This window comes from Patagioenas fasciata, chromosome 8, assembly GCF_037038585.1.
Source record: "Patagioenas fasciata isolate bPatFas1 chromosome 8, bPatFas1.hap1, whole genome shotgun sequence".
Lineage (NCBI taxonomy): Eukaryota > Metazoa > Chordata > Aves > Columbiformes > Columbidae > Patagioenas > Patagioenas fasciata.
Window position 1 is genome coordinate 32,609,506 of NC_092527.1, and position 20,702 is coordinate 32,630,207.

General features: G+C 38.0%; 1 protein-coding gene across 1 annotated transcript in view; it reads left to right on the forward strand.

The window, feature by feature from the left end:
• Positions 1–19,652, forward strand: part of SHOC2 (SHOC2 leucine rich repeat scaffold protein) — a 43,539-nt gene extending 23,887 nt beyond the window's left edge. Inside the window, exons 3-8 of the mRNA XM_065843562.2 lie at positions 5,148–5,278; positions 8,800–8,988; positions 10,212–10,334; positions 12,407–12,544; positions 13,020–13,137; positions 15,005–19,652. Of these exons, the coding sequence (XP_065699634.1) occupies positions 5,148–5,278; positions 8,800–8,988; positions 10,212–10,334; positions 12,407–12,544; positions 13,020–13,137; positions 15,005–15,213 (908 nt within the window). The 3' untranslated portion in view covers positions 15,214–19,652. The remainder of the gene's footprint in view (positions 1–5,147; positions 5,279–8,799; positions 8,989–10,211; positions 10,335–12,406; positions 12,545–13,019; positions 13,138–15,004) is intronic.
• Positions 19,653–20,702: the final 1,050 nt, after the last annotated feature.

The following is a 20,702-nucleotide window of genomic DNA, read 5'->3' on the forward strand; positions in this document are numbered from 1 at the left end:
AGTCTCTCCTACACAGCTTTCAAGTCTTTCAAAGCCCTTTGATCCCACCTGATTTGTAATGTATTGGTTGGACCTCTTTTGGCTTTTTCTTCTGTATTGTCATCTTGGTTATTCTCATTAAAAGATTAATGTGATGTGGTGTATTAAACTTAAATGATGATTTTTTTTAAACAGTGACATTAAGCATAGTGGTTTTTTGCTTGTGTGTTTTGTTTTTAAACTTTAATTTTGGCTGTACATTTTGCTTTCTATTTGTTAAAAGTGAAGTCTGGTACCTCTTGTGTGCAATTTGTCTTTCTCAGAAGTTCCCTTAGTGAATTAAGTGAACTGAGTTGTAAAACATGTTCTTTAGTAGGTGGCTACTCATTGTATGCAAAGTTCAGTCAAATCAAAATTTAGGAATATTTACGGAACTTAGACCATCAGAAATACTTACTAGTGCCATGTTGCTTGTAGCAAATTCTTGCAATTACATATTACATGCTGAGGTTCACATATACTTTTGATTACAGTCTTACAGGGTTTTGATGTGCACAGCTCTTGTAAGTCCAATTTGTGTTTTTAACATTATCTGCAGAAAAGTAGAAGAGACTTCAAATTGATCAGATGCTTCTGGCTTATTTAGGAGAAAGTAACTGCTCCTGATAGCAAAGTAGCTTGATGAACTAAGCTATATAAAACAGACTAATTATTCAATCTTTTAGTAGTGATGCAATAATATTTCACACAAAGTAATGACCCTTCGTCTAAGGATGGGGAATTTGAAGGATTATTTAAACTGAGGGAGGGAGAGGAAGAAATGTGGTAAATCCCAGAAGAGAGCATTTGTCACTCCCTTTAGAAAGCATTAGTAGGATTTTGAATTAGGAATCTGGATTTCTTAAAATTATTCAACGTACCAGTTCCTTTTTCGCTTGATTTTGAAATACTCAGAGGAATATTGCTCCTACTTTGTGAACCACTTCAGATGGTCTTTCTAAAAATGTGTGCTTTGGTAAGCATGGTTTTCTGCTTGATTTCCAGTCTTCCCTTTGTTTTGGGATTGGCAAACACTTCTTTTTCTTTGCCTAATATCTTTGAGGTACCTTTAATGAAGAATTTAATTTAAACCATCTATTTAGAATCTCTTTTATAGTAACAGAATTTAATTGAATGTTTCTGGATTTGCATGCTTCCAAGTATTTTTTGTTCATTTCTGTGTAAATGAAGCAGGTAACCCTGAGAGAGGCCTGCAGTCCCTCCAGTGAAGTGATTATGAATTCTGCACTTATGTTGCTTCAAACCTGAGCTCTGGGCGAAGCGAAGCCCCCTGATGGGCATTAAAATGCTTTGCTGGTGAGAAAATGAACCTGAAACGAGGTGTCTGCATGAAACCTGATTCCCAAGAGTGACTGTTCACACGAGAACTAAAACAATTTTTCAGTGACTCTGGGCCTGGCGTAAGCGTAGGGATTAGTCAGGTTTTAGTATTGTATTTTTAGAAGTACCAATGGACAGGGCAGTTGAGTTTACAAGGTATTTTGTGATGGGCTCCCTGAGAAACAAGTTGGAAGGAGTTTCGCTGGTTACTTTTCCTGCCATTAGCTGCTTTTCAGTTGTGGTTATCAAACCGTCATGTTTGTGAATATCTAGTGCTGCGCTGTCTGAGTCGCTCTACCTGTGGAAGGCCGTGTTAGAGGAACCACTGAGCTACGGTTTCAGTGACAAAAGTACAACCGCAGATGATCCTGATGACTGTCTGACTGGGTTGATTGCGATCAGTTGTTACCTTCCTCGCCTTAATTCGTAGACTAATATGCGGCCATCTCAGAACCAGTAGCTGAACTGGAGAAGATGGAGATGAGTGCAGGCGCTGCAAAACAGCTCTGAATATAAGTATCACCTAGGTAATCCTGAGCTTAGGGAGCTGTAAATGGTATCACTTTTGATCATGCAATACCTAAGATGTGCGATTTAGAAACTTTTAACTGTTTTCTGTTACAAACTGGAATTTGCCACTTTGCTGGTTGGAGAGCCTGCGAGGAGGCCTGAGCATGTTAGCTGCCTGGTGGCTGGGCCATAGGATATGGAGGCAAATATTAACATTATTGTACTGATTATTGCTTTTTATTAAACAAAAACAAAAAACCCAACCCAAACCAAATGAACAGCAGCAAAAATACCTCACAACACAGTGATCAGAGAGTGGCTCCTTTTTTGTGAGGAGGAACTGGCTCATCCAGCATATGAAAATAAAAGCTGATAAAAGTTTCTCACCATGGCACGTTTACAATGGGGTGTGAATATTAACTCTGTTGAGGATGAGAAGATATCTAAGTCTTGTTGACAGAAGGCTAGATGGCAATAAATTGGCTATAAATACGTTCTGACCTGAAATGAGAAGGTGGCCCAAACTGTCTGCACCAGCTGGATGCAGGACAGCCCTCCAAGGAGCAGTGGCACAGGTGCTACTGATGGAGCTCCAGCTGAAATCTTGCTGGTTTTGTTCTCAGGAATAACTGTATTTAGTGCTGTGGTGTCTGAAACAGTCACAGGGAATGTGAAACATGCAGCATGTGTCTTCTTTTATGCCTTTCCAATGGAGGAGAAAGATGACTAGGAGAGAAACAGTGATAAACTTTTATGGAGAAATGCTACTTACAATTAAACAAAACAGAATATTAAGAGCTTCTGTTCATGCCTCCTTTCTGATAATGCCATAAGGACAGCCAGTGTGTGTCATTCTCTCCTGAAACATTATGGCACAGTTTGATTCTCTCTAATGGCTGCGTTGTTTCGTTTTTCCGAAATGCCACGTTGCTGGTAGGAAGAGGAGCCACACACGTACAACCTGTGCTTGCAATCTGGGAACTGGCATAGCGACGTTGGATTGCTAAGCAACAGTTGGCATCATGCTGGCTGCTAGAGCCGTTTCTTCTTCGTCTAACTGCCTGAAAAATCCAGATCAGCATCTAGCTCAGGGTTTAAGTAGTGAAAAAGAGCAGTAGATTGATACCTTATTCTGTGTAGAGTTTGCCGTTCGTTTTGTTAGTAAGGCATTAAATAACAATTCAGAGAAAATCAGTCAGAATGTGCTTTGTTCATCCCTAGAACAGCGAATCCTCACGATCTGGGTGCCTTGCAGGAGGGTGTCTGTCGTGTGAAGCGAGGCCACTTTCTGATACAGCCAGCAATGCCACATCTCGCCAAATATGGCATGAAATAGCTACACTATGTAAAATTTGTGCTTCTTTATGCTAGTGGATTGTAGGCTCAAAATAGGTTCTAATTTTATTGTCTTTAGTACATACACGGACTATAGGATTTGACCTCAGAGAGGAAGATTTGTGTGTGCACTGAGAACCGTATTGATAGCCCTGGGTTTTAAGTGCCTTTTTTGGTTAAGGGAAGACTTTCTTTGCTGCTTTTGCAAAAGCGAATTGTATACTTGCTCAGAAAGAAAGAACTTAAAAAGGGAATAAAAATCCCAATGGGAGATACTACTAGATAAGCAGCGCAAGGTGACTACCTGTTCTTTTAACTTTAGTTTTGTTATAGACAATACTAAGTGAAATTTGTTCCTAAGCTTGTTATCTAAATAGCAGATATGCTCTGACTTTTTTGTTTTGTTTTGTTTTACTTTCATTGCTCTTGTGAATCTCCATTTTAGTAACTATAGTGAATCACACAAGATTCCCAGTTTCCAGTTTGTATTAGCTACATTTCCAGCTACTCAGCAACGTAGGGTTATTCACAGTATATTTTGACCAAGTTCAAGAAAGACACATTTTGCTACTTTCTTTCTTGAGGTTCCTTCTCTGTCTAGCAGATTCCATTGTAGCAGTTGTATTAATTGTCAGTCTTCATTTCCTTTTATTTTGTTTCAACCTTTGTTTCCAAGCTTATTTCATACACTACATTTGTGTGTTCCTTTGCTGTGTTCCAGTAACCTTTGTATAAGTATGTATATATTGACATTAATATATCCTTTATTTAATGAGTAGACTGTACCTGTTAAGCTCCCTTCATATTTTAAAATTCTTTCTGATTATTTTTGCTGCTGTTTGTTAAATCCGACGTTTATTTTCTAATGTGTCTTTCTGGTACTTCAATTTGCAGGACAAATGTGTTGTGGCATGAGTAGTTGTAAAAATGACTGTAAAAATAGAAAATATTTTGCAAGGAACTGATGGATTGTGTGAATCTGTTCCTGATCTCCACAGGTGTGATGTACATCCATGCACAGACACGTTTTTGATTGCAGGATGAGCCAGAAGACTAAACACTGTTCTTTGTACTATTTGCCAGTTGACCTTTCAGTGAAGTTCAAGCTCTTAAAACCTGTAGGAGAGGCTGAATGCCGCAGCACCATATAGTTCAAAGGCATCCTTAAGCAGTTGATTTTGGTCTTGAGTACTTGTTAGATGGCAAAGGTTGGAGCTAAAGGAAACTTCAGATGGGAGATTTTTAAGTTTCAAGTTTCTCAATGTTATTTTTCCTGACACAAATACATATCGGCTGGCACTGTCAGCCTGGCAATATCCAATAAGATTTTTACATGCACTATTGTCTAGACTTTTGCGGACTTCCTCCAGACTTTTTCTTCAGTATCATTCCCAAAACTTGGAAGTTTTGGTTTTTTCTATGACTTTTTTCAAGACTTTGTTGCTTTTAGACGATGGAAAAGCTTTTTTTTTTTCTTTTTTTTTTTTTCTTTTTCACTTCACCGTAGAGGAAATTGTTTTGCCCTGACCTGAGCTGTGTGATGTGTGCCCAAGGTCTGGTAACATGACTCATGGCATTGAATTATGCTGCCTGTAATTTTAAAAAGTCATGTTGGGGACATCTGGAAAATGATAGAGTAGTTTGTTGGTGGAGAGATCAGAATAGAAAGACTTCTACTGTAGGACATAGGCCTTGCTTGCTTATCATATTATGCACAACTTAAGAAAAATATTTAATATGCACAATCTACTTCCGCATGGTTGGCTTCAGTGTTGGAAAGCGCTGTAATCTGTGTATCTCGTGTTTGGGGATGATAGCTCCATTTCACCGTATGCAAAGTTTGAAGTGTAGAGTGCAAGACAGCAGACGAATCAGAACTCAAACCTTGTTTTGTGCCTTTGTGTAAATCTAACGATATATTAATACCTGTTTCCTACCTGCAGGAAATCTGTCCAGTTTAAGTCGCCTTGGCCTGAGGTACAATAGGCTGTCAGCAATTCCGAAGTCTTTAGCGAAATGCAGTGAACTCGATGAACTGAACCTGGAGAACAACAACATTTCTGCTTTACCAGAGGTGAGAATTAGAGGGCATAGATTTGGGAGGGAATGTCATTGTAAGGCATTGGAGTTTTGCAGAAGGATTGGAACATGGGAAATTATCTTGTCTTGCATCATAACTTTGAGGAATTGCCTCTGTTTTAATCTACATGTGTGTAATGTGAAATATTGCAATTCTGTACAGTTAGGTATGTCTAGCTAGTATAGAAGAACTGATGTCATACAACTTCAGTGAAAAGTGGGAGCAATACATGTGATTGTATTTGCTGTCCTCAATCCCTTTAAAAAACCTTAACTAAGGAGTCCGGTTCCCACCGTTCAAGCTAGGTAAGAGCTGCTCAGTATTTTTGTTTCATGGAGGTAGGGAAGAATTAGAAAAATTAAAAATGGGATATTTTTTGCTGTCTAATTTAGACAAGAATGACCTTTAGGAGAATGGCTAAAGCTTTTCACGCAGCTCATTGACACGCCTTCCCTCAGTTGTGAAAAATAAAAATTTGCATAATTTTTCAGGGTTCAGTCACTTTCTGAGGATCTTGGGAGACAGAGGAAGAGAGACCTGTTTTCACAGCTGCTGCACTTGGTTGTCTTACCTTGGCCTGTCTTGCTTCAGGCTTAGTGTGGGACCAAGGACAACATCCATAGTTAGAAGTTCTGGAGCCACCGTGTCAGGCTCTTCAAGTAACACGTTCCCTGAAGCAAGTGCTCTGCTGGCCCTGGGCTGGGGAGGCAGAAAGCCCAAGTCCCCCGTGCAGCTGTACCTTTTTCTGTACCCCTTCCCTGGAGTTCCCTGAAAGGTGATCCTCTGGGCTTCAGTTTTATAGTCCTGCAGTGGCTGGTTGCAGACCAGTTTTTAAATACAGCTTTGATGTCTGCAGACTTGGAAACTATTCCAGCTCTTGGTTATGCCTTTCATCCTGATTTTCCTTTTCTTAGTTTCTTGAGACTGATTTATCAGGGTAGCAGAGTGTGAGATGCTTGGCTACATAGTGTGTGTTTTTGGTGCTAATAAACATTTACAGAAAAGGTTCGACTTGAAGTATTAGTGCCTGGGCAGAATTGCTCTGATGACAGAAAAAAATCTGATGTGATTGATTCTTACTTTGGATATTTCTTCCATCACTCTAGAACTATTTGAAGATGAAGGCTTCAGGACACAACAGAGAGTTTTATTCTGTTCTAGTGATGGTCAAAACTACTTTCCAAAGCTGCTAACAAACCAAAAGAAAAGAAGTATAAATTATTACTATCAAATGATTCAAAATGTATCTAAAGAGGTATATAGGAAACTATACATAGAAGGAAAAAAACCACATTTGGAGTTAGACAAAGTATTCATAGTAACAAAGTGCAATAAGTTAACTACTTTCCCTCAGATAATTTTCTAAACTTGGCAATGATAGGCTGAAAACAGAGAATTTAATAAATGCTTGGGTAAAACTATCATTTAAGAAAATGCTACTGACTGAAAACCACCAGGCTGCTTTTAAGATGAGAGCTAAGCTAGCCCACCCCACCCAGACATTTTATAAAAGCATCTGCAGTATAATTACAGAAAGCTAATGTGAGGGATGATTACTTGCTTTAAAATATGTTCAGCCATAATACAAAACTCTTTGTGACTGTGCTGCTTTTTTCATGTATATTTGCCAACAATATGTTAACACTTAGGCTGCTACCTTGCAGAAGTGTATAGTTTATACTGTAATCTGTTTAAAGTAAAACATTCTGTGCTAGAATATAAAGAACTGTGTTTGTAGAAGAAACTTCAGACTTTCAAAACATAGCTGAAGCTGCTGACGCTCTGCCTAATAAATATTTTATCTTGAAAGGATGGGCTGGGAGAAGGCAGCACTGCCACAGCTCTCATAGATGTAAGAGTATTGTTCTCGTTGTATTGCCAAAGCTCTCTTGCTTCCCTTCAAATGTGTTTAATTACTCTGGGCTATTAGACTGTATTAGCTAACATATTTTTAATATTTTTTTTGTATGGAAGCAGACTTCAAAAATGGCTTTTTGAAATGCCAAGATCCATTTGAAGCAATTAAGTGTGTTTGTAACAGAGCTCAGGAACTGCCTAAGCCTAGGACAAAGAATATCTGTTTATTAAACTATAGCTAGAAGCAGTATTTTCTAATCAAAGATTATAGTAGCTAATGATTAGGTTAAATTAATACTGATTTGAAGATCCATTATTTTTTCTTCGGGGGGGAAATTGTTTCGCTGATATTTGCCGAGATACCCGCAGAATTGTATTTCAATGCTTGGAATTTTATCCATGACATGTAGATGAGTCCCTATTAAATCTTGTTTTATTTACAATAATGTTAATAAACTGTTTAGAAAAGTAGCCAAAGTTTTCCTGGTGAAACAACAAAGCCATGTTCTTAGAGCTTTTGTAGTGAATGCAGCAGTGAAATTGCAACCCAGAAATACTGACATTAAGAATACGGTAGGAATCATCTTGTTACTGCTCATTCCTGGTTGGAGATGTTGCATTATTTATGGTGTGTACATAAGTCTCCAGTTTCTGTAATACTTAAGCAAATAGGGCTGAACTCAAGTTGGCGTAGTAATAAGCAAAGGTGATACTTCAGCAGTAGTTTAGATCTCATTATTTGTTCCACAGTTCCAGCAACATGGTTGGAAGGTAACTAACAGATAAACTCTGAGATCTGCACTGCTGAGATTTTTACCGTCTAATTAGATTGTGACGTGAGACTCTGAATTCGATAGGAAACCATCACTACCCAGTTTAACACCAGGCTTCTTGCTTTTTATTTCTTGAGGGGGAAAAAACAAAACAAAACAACAACCCAAAACAAACAAAAACCAAGAAAAAAACCAAACCAACACCTAACACACAGAGTGGAGTAAGAACTATTTAGGAATATTTTGAAAGCAGGAGAGGGGGGAAAAAAAAAAAAAAAGGAGTTTCCAAAACTTACCTTTCCATTCCTTTTCTCTCTCCTGTCTGGTTACCTCAAAGTGTTAGAGTCTAAAAGGAAACTTCTACCAGAGGTGCTAACCTTATGGATTGTTATTGCATGACCAAAGTTGTATGCTGGAAGTACCAAACACCAGCTGGGTAATGGGTGCATGCAGCTGGTCCTTCTTTGGGCCCCAACCTCAGCTGTGAGGAGACACTGAGATGGAGCGAGCTGTGGTGTGGTGGCCTTGGCCAAAGCTGGTTCCACTGTCCAGGACACCAGCCGCTGCCCCCGCACTCCTCAGAGCTGCCCAGAGCATTGGTGTGTGTTACAAAACCTCCCAAAATTGTGCTGTTCAATGTGATCTGTTTGTGCTTTTTTGTATCTGGCAATATGGGAAGGGGGAAATAAGGCAAAGCTGACAACTCTGGGCAAAGCTTGTTGCTGATGGAGATTTTATCAAATTTAACACTAGTTTGTGTATTGGAACACTTATTGAGGGGATGGACTTGGGGGGGAAAACATTTCTAATTAGAGCTATGAGGGAAAAGAGATGTATTCACATAAATCTGTCCTAAGTTCCTGGGTGGTTTTCTTCTCTCTACAGGGTCTTTTATCCAGCCTTGTCAAACTGACTAGTTTAACACTAGCCAGGAACTGCTTCCAGTCCTATCCCGTGGGTGGCCCGTCCCAGTTCTCCACAATCTACTCTCTCAATATGGAGCACAACCGCATCAATAAAATCCCCTTTGGAATTTTCTCTAGAGCGAAAGTGTTAAGTAAGCTGAACATGAAGGTGAGGCACAGAAACACGCTACTGTGTGTAAAATCAATGAGGAGCACTGTTTGCCGCTCCACGAATACTGGCAAACTTAATGATATAAGGAATGAATTTATCACCCTGAAGTGGACGCTGATGCTATCACATACAGAAACAATTCTGTAAAAGTTCGGAAATGTACTATCAAGAGTTTATTTATCTTTATTTTTGTGAAGCTTTTGTCACATTTGAACAATGAAACAAGGAAGTTGTTTGCATAGTTCTTGAATATTCAAATGAGACCTAAGCATGTGGAGTAGCTTATTTGTTTCCCCCCCCCACCCCGTTACAGTTTAGATTAAAAACAAAATTATGTAAAATATCTTTTTTGAATACATTATTTCAAAACCTAAGTTTGGAGAATTTTGGCATTAGTTGCAGAGCATGGAAAAAGAACATTTAGGTCTGCTATGTACACTTAGAGTGAAGAGAACTAGAGAAAAGAGATGATGTTTTTCTATGAATGAGTTTGTTTCAAGTTCTTAAAGTATTTTTTTAAAATAAATAATGTTTGAGGGGTGTCTAAACTCAGCTACTGTTTTAGAATATCTTTTGGATTCTCAATTTGCATTGAGACCATTTTTTATCACGTACCTGTTTGTGACTTTGCATGTTTACCAGGACTTAGTATGACCTAGTTGTTTAAGGGATTTTTTTTGGGGTTTTTTTGTAGTTACATTTTGAGCAATAAGAGGTTCAGATTAATTTCAGATGCTTTTACTCTGAGCCATTAAGGTATATTTTCTTTGTGGTGTGTTCACTGTAGTGCCTCCTTTTTTTTTTTTTTAAGCTAACACTCTATATTTTTATGATTCCAGTGTTGCTGACTGCACATTTGTACATTATGGTGAACTTTTTATTCTTTTTCCCCTCTCCCTCCACTGAATTCAGCAAAGAAAGGACAAAAAAAAGCTTTAACCACTGGGATGCATGAAATCTTGAGAATTATGTGCTTTTAATTTTTCCACTTCCATTCATATTAGTATCGCAGAGTCAATTCTGTTACTCTAGGTTGGAACTGCTTATTATGTTTTGAGGAATTTAAAAATATTCGGCCAATTATCAACATCTTATTCTTCTGATTTAATTATCTACTGCTTGGTTATGAAATGTTTTGTAAGCACTTTGTTGAATCTCTCAGATGCCATGCTGGCCTCTTGCAAGCGCAGACCCTAAATGTTTGATATGTTAAATCACAGGACAATCAGCTGACCTCTCTCCCCTTGGACTTCGGGACTTGGACTAGTATGGTAGAACTGAACTTAGCGACTAATCAGCTCACAAAAATCCCTGAGGATGTATCTGGTCTTGTTTCCCTTGAGGTGAGAAGAGTATAATTGAACAACTAAGTGAATCCCTGCAAATAGGTGTTCTGTACTTCAGATTTAAGTAATATTACTTTTGGGTCACATAAAGCTGTATAAATAATATGTACGTCTGCTATTTAAATAAATGTGTTGCATCTGTTTATGGTTGTTTTCAACAGCCTTTTCAATGTTGCTCTTTAGCCTCTTGACAGGTGTCTTTGCACAAAGAGTTAAGTACATATATAGTTTTAACTATGTAGAAAGAAAGTCTTTCTTAGCAGAAAGTTAATGTTGTAAATGAGATGGCACTGAACTCACTTCAGTTCCTTGAGAGACTAGCATGAAAACAGCAGGGATCAGAAAAACATCGTGAAATGGTCTGCAGCCAGAGGTGGCTTGGATGTAGCACTATGAACCTGGTAGGGAGCTGAGTGGGAATTCCCAGCCTTTGAGGGAGAAGAACTTGTAGGTTAAAACTGTGAACTAAACCTGTTGTGTTCCCTGGTCCTGTTTCCCAAGGTAGCATCAGGAGAGACAGTTCCCTTGGAGGGACATAAAGGCAGAGGTCCTTGTTCTGGCAGTCAAGGGGACTTGGTCACCTCTGTGAGTTGCTGGGAAAAATCTGTTCAAGTACAATAGCAAATGGCAGATTTGAAATTGCAAATTTCCAATGTGACTGCTGCTCTGAATAATTAATAATTCCTGTAGTTTGGGGCAAAAAATATGTGGCAGAGTAATAGCTATTTAGTGGCCCAGTTCCCTTTAAGTTAAAGCTGTGATTAATGTGATTGGGAAGTTAGTAACTCTAATAACTGGATTTGCTGATGATCTAATGAAGCTGGAGAGCTGCATGGTCCTCAGACCCATTGGCGCTGTTTTTCTCGGTAATTAAAGAATCACATACAAAGAACTATTTGGGCAGTGTTTACACAAAAGTGAAGGTTCCCACAGCAGTGCTAAGTCAGCTGCGTTGCATGTAGGTAATATTTTTTGTTCCTGCCTTTGTTTCTCGATACGTGATTAAAACGTTACTATTCTTATCGTTCTGCGTGTATCATAGCGCATAAAGGAAGGCCACCAAAATACTGCTTGTGCTAATGCTAAGATGTTGGCTTTTATTCGTTTTGATTTCCACTTTGATTTTAGCTTTGTTTTCTGTTCTGTTCCTGCCTGCCGTGTTTCCGTGCGGTGGGCGCTGGGGTTGGTGGAAGCCCCGGCATTGGGGCGCTGTGCGTGCCTGGCGTGAGGGTCCCGCTGGGTGCTCTTTCACATCCTCGTGTTTCAATGGGCCTTGTTAAATAGCTAGATAATAGCATTGCTTAATCGGTAATTAATTACCTTACTGCTTGCCATGTTGATACAAGCCTTGATTACTTTTCAGGACTGCTAGACTTCTCCAGAGGAAAAATGGTATATTAGTATAACCCCTGTCAATTTGCTTGTGGTATAATAAAAAACTCTTTTAATCGACATTGCAAATAAGGGTACATTTCTCGGACCTGTGGTGCCTATAATTCAGCATAGGAGGAGAAAAACAAGAGGATGACACTGTAGTAGGGGCAGATGTGTGATGGGGAGACCATTTTGGAAACCAGTGGCTATGTACTCAGTGTTCTGCCCAGATGCTCTAATTTGTATGTTTACTCGCTGCTGCTCCTAACCAAAGGGACACGGGGAGAAGAGCAAGTATTAACCTTTTAAGGGAGGACTTGGCAAACACAGTAAATGGTATAAAGCATGGTTATGAGATAGGTAAGAAAGGATAACAATAGTGAAGGGAAGGCTAGGAGGAAATTGGCTTTCTTTGGTCATTTGAAGAAATAAGGTGTTCTTTGGTTTTGCTTTGCATTTACTATTATGCAAGATAATATTTGAAAGAATTATGTCATAAAACCACATATTTGTATGATTAAAGACTATAAAAATATTTTAATAACTGATTTTTTTAATCTTTTCCGTTTGTTTCCATAATTTTTATGTATGCTAATTTTGGACTTCATTACTTGAAAATAAAAAAGATCCTGCCTTAATTGTTATTTACTAATTGCGTTGCTGAAATTCTCTCTGTGTATTTTTTTTTTTTTGAGGTTCTTATCTTGTCAAACAATCTCCTAAAGAAACTTCCCCATGGAATTGGAAATCTACGGAAACTCCGAGAGTTAGATCTAGAGGAAAACAAACTGGAATCCTTGCCAAATGAAATAGCTTACCTCAAGGATCTGCAGGTGAAACAATAATTGGCGGAGATAAACATCTTACGCCCTTTATTTACACTGTGCTGATTTAATTACAGCTAATTTGAGGCATACTCTTTGGGACTGGACATAGAACCATAAGTTAAGAATCTTGCACAACTTAATCCACAGTCTGTGTTACTAATTCTTCAACTTATCAGTTAATATTGAACAATCAATTTTGAAGTGTTTAACTGTTGTACCATGAGTACATACTGCCACAGGAATACTGTCTGATTTTACTTATGTTCATGAAAGCTTTTTTATTTAAGGTACACGATTACTATGCACTATTTTATTTTTATGCCTAGTGATGCTTAATAGAGGGCTGAAATGTTGTTTAAAGGTAGAATTTTTTTGTTCAAATGCTGGAAAGCTGAACTGAACAGCTATATATCTTGTTCTTTGCTGTCGTTCGAAGCAGAAGTCATTAAGCTAATTTTTAAAAATGTGTTTTTTCCCTTAGAAATTGGTTCTGACTAATAATCAGTTAACCACCCTTCCTAGAGGTATCGGTCACCTTACCAATCTGACGCACCTTGGGCTTGGAGAGAATCTTCTCACACACCTTCCTGAGGAAATTGGTGAGATCCCTTTTCCTGGTTTTATGTACTGTGCCTGAGCCAGAGCAGTTGCTGACGCAGACTATGCTCATAAGCAGAGGCCACAAAATTCACGGGAAACTTACACATTTATACAACCTCATGTGAAGTGTGTGCCACAGGAACAGCACTATGGGCTGTGATCTTTGTCTCACTGAACTGTAGTGAGAAGAACATTCTAGCTTGTTTTCAGTTCTGCAGAAATCTGCCGAACACACGTTAACTTGGAATGGTAAGATTCCTTTCCTCTCCAAATTGTCTCGCAAGTTGCGTGTTACCAGTCACTTGACTTCATAAACCTGTTCTTGGAAAGAGGTCTGTGTCAGAAAGGAAACTGTCTGGTCCTACTCTAATTCCATGGTGTGGACAATAACCTTGTGTAAACTGTAGACAGCTGAAGGAAACGTTTCTGCTGATAGTCCTTCTCTGCACATGCTTCTGTTTATAGAACATCACATTGTTTTTTACCTTGATGAGGTGGGAAAAGGAAGTAAAGAGGAGAAAAATTACAGAAAAGAAGGGAGGGATATGATTATTTTTGTCTACTTGAGACATCCAGAGTAAGTGGGATTCAGAGCATCTGAAACTGAGATCCCATGTTTGTTTTATATTTGGTTGCAAGTGTCTCCAGAGCATGATTCTGGGCACTTATGTTAAAATCCTTAAAAATCAGAGCTCATTGTAGAGGAAGGGTGATGTGACAAGCTACACAAGGCAAAATGTGGTCAGAAACAGTGATGTGCAGATGGGGAAGGCTGGGACGTGATCTGTCTCTCCCAGCATCTTTAGCAAAGAGCTGTTACGGCTTCTGCTCATTATATATGTGCCTCAGTGTGAGAAGAGCCTAAAACAATCTAGATCTGGAGCTTTGTAATTTACTTAATAAGTTAATGGAGAGAATTTGGAGGATGTGGAAATGGGCTGTGGAATGAAAGTCAATAAGTACACTTGAAATACTATTGTAGGAGTACAATTCGGTTATTAAAGCTGCTTGTCTTAACAGATTAGAGAATAGTTAACTATTTTCAAATGTGATTGCTTCTTCTATCGTGCTATCAGCTATTTCTCATTATTTGTTCTCCAGCCTTTCCTTTTTGTTGGTTTTCCATGCCTTGAGCCCTGGCTACTGCGTTCTCTTGTGAAAGATTAAATAGTCTTTTGGATTATAGGAGATGGTATAGAAGAATGGGAGTATTTTGAGAAGGACTTGTATGTTTGGAGTGCATTTCAAGGACATGAATTAATTTTGATATTTGATTGCTATGCAGAAATGGCAGTCTTTAGAAAGAACAGATTACAGTTTTCCAGCTTCTGCTTAATCTGTATTGCAGTATCTGTAGTAGAGGCAAGTTGTAAAATTTGAATTTGGGAAAAAATTTACACACAGGTTTGTTCCATTTAATAAATTCACTGCTGTGCAGAGATCTCTGCTGCTTTCTTCCTGTGGCACATTGCAGTTACAGCTTCAGGTCTTTAATACAGGGGTTCTAATTACATAAAAGGTATAGTGATAGATATTTTTAACAAGATAGTAGTTACCATACGGCATAAATATTTTCTAGGCCCTTCTATCTAGATAGCCATTCAATGTTGCCTGCAATTGAAAAGCACTTGTCTGAACAGCTATGGTGAATTCCCTCTCAGTTCTCTTACTTTGTGTATTCTCAGTTCGGGTTTTATCTAAAGGAGATGTAGTAATGGATATTTTTACAGGGAAACTGAAACAAATTGTTTCTTGCTTACGTACCAGTGAAATAAAACTTGCTGTGCTTGAAAACAGGCGTTTAGATGAGTCACTAAGCTTCTATCTAGAAGTTATAAATTGCACGTATTATTTTATTTTATCCAGGTACACTGGAGAATCTGGAAGAACTGTATTTGAATGACAACCCCAATCTGCACAGCCTTCCCTTTGAGCTGGCTCTTTGCAGCAAACTGTCAATAATGAGTATTGAGAACTGCCCGCTCAGCCACCTTCCACCTCAGATTGTTGCAGGAGGACCCTCCTTCATCATTCAGTTCCTAAAAATGCAGGGACCATACCGTGCCATGGTCTGATGCGAATCGGATTGTCCAATACACTGTACAAAATACAAACTGCGTTAATGTTGTTATTGTCTGTATATGTATATATAATATAATATATGCAGCTTATATTATATTATATATATATAAATATATAAATAATATAAAAAGGCAAATTTAAGACTGCATTATGTGTTTCTGCTAATAGAGGAATCATAGCCATTTAGATTTTTTTTTTTTTTTTAATTCTGTAAAAATGCTTGTCTAAGTTTTCTTTGCTGAATTTGATGGAAGTTGTCTGAATAATCTGGAAATGCCAGTTCATTTAAAGCAATTGCCAATGAACTCAAAGTTTAAATTTAAGGGACAAAAATAGTTTTGCTTAGATTTACTTTCAGTTAAGAGAAATGTGTAACCTTTATATAATGAACCTTTCTTTTTTCCTCCCTCCTTTTTTTTTTTGTCAAAACCCGAAAGGGTCATGTGTCCTGAGGTTGGGATTTTCTTTTAACTTATTTTGAGATTTGAAGCAAATGGTGTTTTTATATTGTTTACAGTCAGAGTAAATCACTGGATTCTGTTTTATTCTGATTTGCTCTGTTTTAATCAATCATATCTAGAATTTATATGCCTCTGCTGATGAATTTTTATCAACCGGTTTGTATACTAAAAACATATACTCATCAGAACAACTGGCAGGTGAAAAGGATGCAGTCAAAACAAGAGAGAAGAAAAAAAAGCTTGAATTCCTTTAAGTCTTGCTTCCCTGAGTTATCAGTTGCAGTAACATATCTGAACTGAGCCTTTTGCAGTTGGTCTTTTCTAGCACAAGTCAAACCTATTCAGATTGGTAAAAATGTTGAGTATACTCAGTGAAGAGCGGTTTTCATTTTGTGAAGTAACAATTCCATGAGGTCTAACCGTACAGTTAAGTGGCAAGGAAATAATATATATGTACATTTTTATTACAATGTGGAGTCGTAAACTACAACAGGCAATTTTAAGGATTCCTTATAGTCCTTGTACAATAAATAAATGAATGTGTCTTACTTTTAAACACTGCAATATATGTAAGTTTTAAGGTTGGTTAACAATGTACTATGGTTTTATATCTTGACTTGCCTTGTACCTCCTTCCATTATGGAACTTCTGTGTCCAAGCACAATATCTTCACACTGTGCTGTTTTGCTGCTGAACTAAATGCACTTTTCCCCACAGCTGGGGCACTTGCTTCAAAATATTCAGTTCAGTATCTTGATTATTCTTTTTTAACTTCGCCCTATCTGTTTCAGTATTAAACCGTTCTGTTAAAAAAGAGGCACCTTTTTTGTTTGTGCATAGATGTCGGTAGCTCCAGAGAAACGCTGTATGTGGTGGACATCCAGTTTTATCACGACTTTCTTGGTTGTTTGAAAGGCAGAAGATGCTTCGGGGAGATTTACACTATTGCTGCGCTTGCAGGGCCACTTGTCCTTTTTGAGGAGGGCAGGAGCTCGAGGCGGTTGCATTCCACTCTTACTCAACAACTGTCCAGTTTGTACTCATTGGAATTGCTGCTGGGCTATTGTGACCTAGAGGACTGTACCTTTTGAACAAAATCAAATCAACTGATGCCGTGGGAAATCTGTTTCACATGCAGAAGTTTGGGGAATATTATTTCTGGCTTTCGGGCATGCTTACTTAGAGATATTGCCTTGATCTGTTTGCATTCTGGTTTGTCGTACGTCTTTTCATTAACAAGGAGTAAGTTTAAATGGAAGGCAGGTGGAGATATAAAACCTTAGAGGGCTTAAACATGCTGTAAAACTATTGTAGATGTCACTGGATTTTACTAAGTAATGTTCTGTTCTTTCTCACACACTCTGTCTCTATTTCCCCCCCCCCCCTTTTGTTAACATCTACTGTAGCTTTTCAGTTTAGACTCTAGTTTATGAAAGGCTAGTTCCTTGCAGTTCTGCCTGAAGTTAATATTTCTCAGCATTAAGCTGTTAAAATATGAAGATGCTGACATGCTTAGTATCAAGACTGTACTCTCACTTTGGAATATACTGCTAGATTCGTGTTTGTGCCCTCAGGTCACGAGGGGAAACAGGTTTGATTAATATGATTCCTTAAAACAAAAGTGGCGACCCCTTGTGTTTTCAAGCATCTTGGTCTCATTCCATGTCTGCTCCTCAGTCCCATTTTTATAAGAGTTGATGGGATCGAATTTGCTTAGTTTGTAAATATGTTGATTATTCACCTTGTTAAGGTACATGGTTAATGACTGTATGATTGGAGCTGACCCTCTCTCACATACATTCCTGTGGAGAAGTTGGCTACCAAAATAGTGCTCGTTACACTTGCTTAAAACAAACTATTCTTTTCAGTACACTTATAGGAATAAATAAAGCTATGTTTTAATTCATTACTATATTAAAAACAGGATATTTTTTCAAACTATCTTTGTACTAGTATGGTTGTTGCAATGCCAGTTAATCCTGAGCCCTGTTTTAGGAGTTTAACTTTATAAATTCAGAGGTGCACGTTTATTTTTTCAGTGTCTCGAGAGATTTGAATAAAAGCAGTGAGAGAGAATTTCTGGTACAGGAGAAATCAACTCAGAAAAATTTGAAAATTTCTTTAAAATTACGCAGATTTTAAGTATTAAATGTGTGGCATGGATTTGGAATAGATGCATAAACATCCATGTAAGTACATGCATGGATTTATATTCAAATCTATGCACAGATCCATATAAATCCATCTGTTTTCATCATTCAAAACAGTCTTACATCCCGATAAAACAGACTTTGGCATTTCACAGGATGCTGGATTGTTAACTGGTGCATTTTCTAAATTGTATTTAATGCCCGATGACATTCAGTTGGACACACGTGCTGGCTTATAAATGTTTAAGGATTTTGTCTGGCCTAATCAATCAAAGTACAAATGGAAAGAATTTCATCCTGACAAATGTTTGTATACATACATACATATATATATATATATATATATCTGTGTGTATCTATGTATGTGTGAAAGCATAGACACGGTGGAGGAATTAATTCTTTACATCATCTTTGAGAACAAGACAGAGAAGCAGGTGATTCCCAGATACTTGTACGAAATCTTTATCCCCCTTGCCATACTGAGGGAGATAATTTAGAAAAGTTATTTAAAAGTGTGACAATCTTTACTTTGCGTGAAAATCATGACCTTGATTACTTGCCCATAGACAAAATATAAATTTTGTATGTGTCTGTGCCTATGTACATAAGAATATGTACATATATACGTGCCCCATAAAGAGACTATCCTGAATCATGCCTTGATTTAACAAGCTAAATTACTGTACTATAGGCTAAATAGTATTATGGAAGTCTGGTTAAGGTGTAAAGCAGATTAGGGATTTCTTAAATAATGAAAAGAAGTAATAATTGCTGTTGTGACTCATGTTGGTCACATATTGCATTTAAAGATACTAAATAGAAAGTTGTTTGCTAATTCTTTGCAAAAATGTTTTCTTTTTAGTAAAAAAAAAAAAAATTAAAGTTCTGTCTCTTTCTCTCCCATAATGAAGTTCATCACCGAAGTTGTCCAATATAAACGCAGTGGAAATGCTGCCTGTAAAGTTGGGTCACACAGTTGTGTAATTGGCACTTTTCCATTTGCCAGATGCTGTTGGAAACTTGGAAATTCATACACACCTTTTAGAAAGAGAGTTGGGTTGTAGAATATTTGCTTCAATGCCTCTCTTGGATTTAAGGTTTTCTCTGCAGTTTTGTCCGTCTTTTGCTAATGTTGTGTGAGAAAGTGCATGTTCAGACTTCTTGAAGGTCGTATTTGCTCATGTACATGATTTAGTAAATTAGTACTCAAACTGTCTAGCTGGTTAGCGCTTAAACCCATTGTGTCACCTGGAATTCAAGTATCATCTTTAATCCTGGGAGTTTGAAAAATACCTTTGAGTATCTTTTATTTAACAATTAGAAAACTTTGAGATTTTTTGGCTTTTTTTTTTAAATAAAAGCAAAATAAATTGAATTTCTGAATCCATATAAACCCCTGTCAGGGAGGTCTTCATATCTGGATGCAACTAACAGTTTTCATGTAGGCAGTATCACACCTCGGTTGTATCAAATCAGCGTACCAGAAAAGCTTCAAATGAGGAATGTGCAGTTGGCAGTAATTTGCACAACACAAACTTCAAGGCACAGTAAAGACAATTACAAAAAAAAAATAATGATAGTATCTACAAATGGTTTTTGGTTTTATGTTAGCAAAAATCAGAAAATTATGTTTATTATTCTGATGTTTAGGTCTTAACCAGGACTGCACAGGACTTTCGCTGTGGAAAAATACCAAACCACGCTAATTTTGTGGTTAAAAGCTAAACAAGAGTGTAAACAGTCTACAGAAATGTACTTTTAATCTGAATTATTGTAATGTTGATTGTTATGTCTATATAAAAGATTGCCTTGCTTTTTTTATGAGAGTCATTCTGTATCAATGCATTCATTATAAATAGTATATTTGTAAATAAGCTGCCACTGAGTCTTTCGGAAGTTTTCTACTATTTCTAGTCTAACACAACTTGGATTTAAAAACACCCCAGCGGGTTCCTGCAGTGTGCAGCAGTCACCCCTGCACTGACCTGGGCGCTCTGGCCTTACCCCAGATCTCTGCTGATTAGAACCGGCAGAGGCTCTGACCAAAGTGCCTGAAGGTCTGAGTCGAGTCCACCCTGGGACCGCGGGTGATCCAGCGACCTGCACACAAGCCACAGAGCTGGCCGGGATCACGGCGAGTGACGCTGGACCACGGACCGGCCCCGTCCCACGGGGCTGACTGGCAGGTGGGTACGGAGCACAACAGGGGGGTGCGGTTCCTCCCCAAACTGCTCCAGACCTCACCAGCCACAGCTGGAAGGGCTTGTGAAAAAAAGCAGCATCCGCATCACTGCATCCCATAGCCCTTGATAGATTAGGGAAATTCACAGAAGAAAGTGCTTTTTTTTCTTTAATTCTAAATCTCTTTGTATTTCTAGCCTCTGCAACAAACATCCTGTGTCTAATAATTCTACAATATAATTATGTGCTGGGTGAAGAAGTACTTCCTTTTGTTTGTTTCAAACCACACCACCTTATTTCATTTGGTGACTGCTAGTTCTTGTATTCTGAGAAATTTATGAACAGCCTTTTTCCTGTTCATCTGTTTTTTACAACTTTTTTTTTTCCATAAATGGCAGTGTTTTTTCTCCTAGTCATACAGTACTAGATTTTTAGCTTCTCTTTAAACACAACCTCTTCCATTCTGTGATAATTCTTGTAGCCTTTTCCCATAGTTTTCTAATCCTGGTTCTGATTCTTCTTCCTAATTCATAGCCTTTAGTAAGCTATTTTGTTCTTTGTGTACTTCTAGTTTGTGAAATAAAAGTACAACTCTGTTATGAAAATTAAAGTTGAGCGGGTGATGAAGTTGAGTGCTGAACTCCAGTGGGGAGTAATCTCACCAGATTGGGGTTTAGACTTCAGACACCA